At 43.3% G+C, this 5,000-nt stretch overlaps 1 protein-coding gene across 1 annotated transcript in view; it reads left to right on the top strand.

The window, feature by feature from the left end:
* Window positions 1-5,000, top strand: part of LOC113525159 (transmembrane protein 106C) — a 13,127-nt gene that overhangs the window by 6,837 nt on the left and 1,290 nt on the right. Inside the window, exons 4-7 of the mRNA XM_034312228.2 lie at window positions 451-610; window positions 2,088-2,228; window positions 2,351-2,400; window positions 2,571-2,624. Coding sequence (XP_034168119.1) covers window positions 451-610; window positions 2,088-2,228; window positions 2,351-2,400; window positions 2,571-2,624 — 405 coding nt within the window. The remainder of the gene's footprint in view (window positions 1-450; window positions 611-2,087; window positions 2,229-2,350; window positions 2,401-2,570; window positions 2,625-5,000) is intronic.

Here is a 5,000-nt window from a genome sequence, read left to right as displayed (position 1 = left end):
TCAGTCTAAAAACCCTGTTTGAGAGATAATATGGAAAGGCATAGGCAGACTGTTAGGAGGCTCCCTAAGTAGGCAGACTGTTTGAGATAAAATCAGTCTCATGTTGAAGGCAACATTAAGACAGTGTCTTCTAATGGTTCTTATTCATCTCCTCTTATTAAGGACATGACTGAGGGTGTGTGTCTTGTGTTCTTCTCAGAGCTTCTCATGGTTCTGTTCAGCAGACGAGCGGATAAAGAACACAGTGTTGATTATAATAATAATGATCTAAACCACAGCACAGTGTTCATTAGTTAATGTGATAAGCTCCGGATCATACCTGAGCTTGCTGTACAGTGTAATGTTAAAATCAGTGTTTAATAAGTGTGTGTGTGTGTGTGTGTGCGCGTGTGTGTGCGTGTGTGTGCGCATGCGTGTGTGTGCGTGTGCGCGCGTGATGTTTGTTTACAGGAAGCAGTATGTGGGTCTGTCTGTGATTGTGTGTTTGTTCATCTGCTCCCTCATCACGTTCTTCATGTTCCCTCGGCCTGTGCTGGTAGAGGACGGAGGGATTCGGTCTGTTATCATTCATTTTGACCACGACACCAGCCGTGTGCTCATTAACATGACCGTGAGTGCACACACATACACACACACACATACACACAGCTGATTGTGTGTGTGACAGTTTCAGGCTTTTACAGGATAAATCGTTCTTCAATTCAGTTAAATTTTACTGTTCCATAACTGTGGGGCTTTGTAAGAGAAAGCTCTACCCCAGCTGTAGCATGCATTATTCGAGGTACCAACAAATAGCCTGCACCTTTTGATCTGAGTAGGCGTGAAGAATCATAAAAGACCAAAAGGTCACTCAGGTACTGTGGCGCGAGACCTTTTAGTGCTTTATAGGTCACTAGTAGTATTTTATAATCAATACGAAATTTGATTGGGAGCCAATGCAGTGTGGATAAGATAGGGGTGATGTGGTCATATCTTCTGGTTCTAGTAAGGACTCTCGCTGCTGCATTCTGGAGTAACTGGAGCTTGTTTATGCTCCTACTGGAACATCCAGACAGTAAGGCATTACAATAATCCAACCTAGAGGTAACAAAAGCAAGTTTTTCTGCATCGTGTAGTGACATTATATTTCTTATCTTAGCAATATTTCTGAGATGAAAGAAAGCAATCCTAGTTATATTATCTACATGAGCTTCAAAAGAAAGACTAGAGTCAATAATCACACCAAGGTCTTTTACTGCTGCACATGATGAAACAGAAAGGCCATCCAGAGTTATTATGTAATCAGAAAGCTTACTTCTAGCTGCATGTGGTCCTAGTACAAGTACTTCTGTCTTGTCAGAACTAAGTAAGAGAAAGTTAATAAACATCCAGTTTCTAATGTCTTTTACACATTCCTCAACTTTATTAAGCTGGTGTCTGTCATCTGGCTTTGCACAGTTACTTTATCTTTGATGAATATATCTTTGAAGAAAAAATAATTGTGGCAAGTGCAAAAGTTTGGACACAGCTGACAGGGTCGTGGTCAGGTTTTTTTAAATCAGGGATTTGATAACTACTAGTTTAAAGGATTTATATACATATCCAGTGCTACGTAAAGAATTGATTATTTTTAATAGGGGATCTGTTGCTTCTGGCAGTATCTGTTTGAGGAAATGTGTAAGTAAGGGCTCTAGTACATACATTGATGATTTTGAAGAGGAAATTACTGAAATTAGTTGGGGCCGTTGGAGGGGAGTAAAAGATTCTAATCGCTCTACTGCTGTGATTATATTGTTTTCTACATAGCTAGTTAATAGCTAGTTCTAACTTTAAATTAAAATTAATATTTTTAATTTTATGTGTAATATTTTGGTCTTGTGGATTATTAAAATGAATGAAAATCACCAACAATTACTGCCTTTTCTAGAGAAAGAACTAGATTCAAGAAAGATTATTGTGTGTTTAAACATAAATAACTGCCAAAGAAAGTGTTGGATTAAAAACCTGTGTGATTGGGTGTGGGTGTGGGTGTGTGTGTGTGTGTGGGTGTGTGTGTGTGGGTGTGTGTGTGTGTGTGGGTCTGTGTGTGGTTGTGTGTGTGTTCTCAGAGTGCCCTGAACTTTAACAATGGGAACTTCTTCACCGTGTTGGTGGACAGTGTGAGCAGTCAGGTTCTTTACATGAAGACGGTCATTGGCACGCAGCAGCTCGACAACATGGTCAGCATCCAACCACTGAGCCAGAGACAGGTGAGGGGGCGGAGTCTGTCAGAGACAGGTATGGGGGAGGGGTCAGCTAGAAATGGGTATGAATCAACTCTACTGATTGTATTTTGTACAGTGACTGTATTTGTGCGTGTGTGTGTGTGCAGATGAACTTCACTGTGAGTGTGGAGATTAGCGGTTCGCTGTCCTACGTGTAGTGAGTTTACTTTTACATTTACATTTATAGTGAGTTCACATTTAACATCTAATTCACACTAATAACACTGAGCTCATGCTTACATTATTAGCCCCTTGTGTGTGTGTGTGTGAGAAAGAGACTGGGATGTGAGTGTGTGATGTCTGATGTGTGTGTTCTTGTTCTCACAGTGCTTTCTGTACCATGGCGAGCATTAAGGTTCACAACATTGTGGTGTTCACACAGTGAGTCTCTGATTTCATTCCTCATGTGGTTCAAATATAAAGCCCTTACAGTGATGAGTCAGTATATGAAGCTAAATCACACACCAATCACACCAATCACACACCAATCACACACCAGTCACACACCAGTCACACACCAGTCACACACCAGTCACACACTCTCCTCACTCACCAAACACACACCAATCACACACCAATCACACACTCTCCTCACTCACCAATCACACACCAATCACACACCAATCACACACTCTCCTCACTCACCAATCACACACCAATCACACACCAATCACACACTCTCCTCACTCACCAATCACACACCAATCACACACTCTCCTCAATCACCAATCACACACCAATCACACACTCTCCTCACTCACCAATCACACACCAATCACACACCAATCACACACTCTCCTCACTCACCAATCACACACACCAATCACACCAATCACACACTCTCCTCACTCACCAATCACACACCAATCACACACCAATCACACACTCTCCTCACTCACCAATCACACACCAATCACACACCAATCACACACTCTCCTCACTCACCAATCACACACCAATCACACACCAATCACACCAATCACACCAATCACACACCAATCACACACTCTCCTCACTCACCAATCACTCACCAATCACACACCAATCACACACCAATCACACACCAATCACAGACCAATCACACACTCTCCTTACTCACCAGTCCCACGCCAGTCACACACTCTCCTCACTCACCAATCACACACCAATCACACACCAATCACACACTCTCCTCACTCACCAATCACACACCAATCACACACCAATCACACACTCTCCTCACTCACCAATCACACACCAATCACACACCAATCACACACCAATCACACACTCTCCTCACTCACCAATCACACACCAATCACACACCAATCACACACTCTCCTCACTCACCAATCACACACCAATCACACACCAATCACACACTCTCCTCACTCACCAATCACACACCAATCACACACCAATCACACACCAATCACACACTCTCCTCACTCACCAATCACTCACCAATCACACACCAATCACACACCAATCACACCAATCACAGACCAATCACACACTCTCCTCACTCACCAGTCCCACGCCAGTCACACACTCTCCTCACTCACCAATCCCACACCAGTCACACACTCTCCTCACTCACCAGTCCCACGCCAGTCACACACTCTCCTCACTCACCAATCCCACACCAGTCACACACTCTCCTCACTCACCAATCACACACCAATCACGCCAATCACACACTCTCCTCACTCACCAATCACACACCAATCTCACCCTAATCACACACTCTCGTCACACACCAATCACACACCAATCACACACCAATCACACACTCTCGTCACACACCAATCACACACCAATCACACACCAATCACGCCAATCACACACCAATCACACACCAATCACGCCAATCACACACTCTCCTCACTCACCAATCACACACCAATAACACACCAGTCACACACTCTCCTCACTCACCAATCACACACCAATCTCACACTAATCACACACTCTCCTCACTCACCAATCACACACCAATCACACACTCTCGTCACACACCAATCACACACTCTCCTCACACACTAATCATGCATTCCTCAAACTATTACACAATAATCACACAATAATCACTCTAATCACACACTCAACCCAAATTAATCACACACTAATCACACACCAATCACACACTAATCACACTCTCCTCACTCACCAATCACACACTAATCACACACCAATCACACACTAATCACACTCTCCTCACTCACCAATCACTCACCAATCACACACCAATCACACACTAATCACACTCTCCTCACTCACCAATCACACACCAATCACACACTAATCACACTCTCCTCACTCACCAATCACACACCAATCACACACTAATCACACACCAATCACACACTAATCACACTCTCCTCACTCACCAATCACACACTAATCACACACCAATCACACACTAATCACACTCTCCTCACTCACCAATCACACACCAATCACACACTAATCACACTCTCCTCACTCACCAATCACACACCAATCACACACTCTCATCACACACTAATCACGCATTCCTCACACTATTACACAATAATCACACGATAATCACTCTAATCACACACTCAACCCAAATTAATTCCACTAATCACACATTTGCCCCACACTAATTGCACTAATCACACACTCAACCTGCACTGGTAACACTAATCTCACACACTTTCCCCACACTAATCACACGCTAATCACAGTTTCACGCACTAATCACACACTCATCACACTATCATTCACGTAATAGTCACATACTCATCACACACT

Source organism: Pangasianodon hypophthalmus, chromosome 16 (assembly GCF_027358585.1).
Source record: "Pangasianodon hypophthalmus isolate fPanHyp1 chromosome 16, fPanHyp1.pri, whole genome shotgun sequence".
Lineage (NCBI taxonomy): Eukaryota > Metazoa > Chordata > Actinopteri > Siluriformes > Pangasiidae > Pangasianodon > Pangasianodon hypophthalmus.
This window is presented reverse-complemented; position numbering and strand designations above follow the sequence as displayed.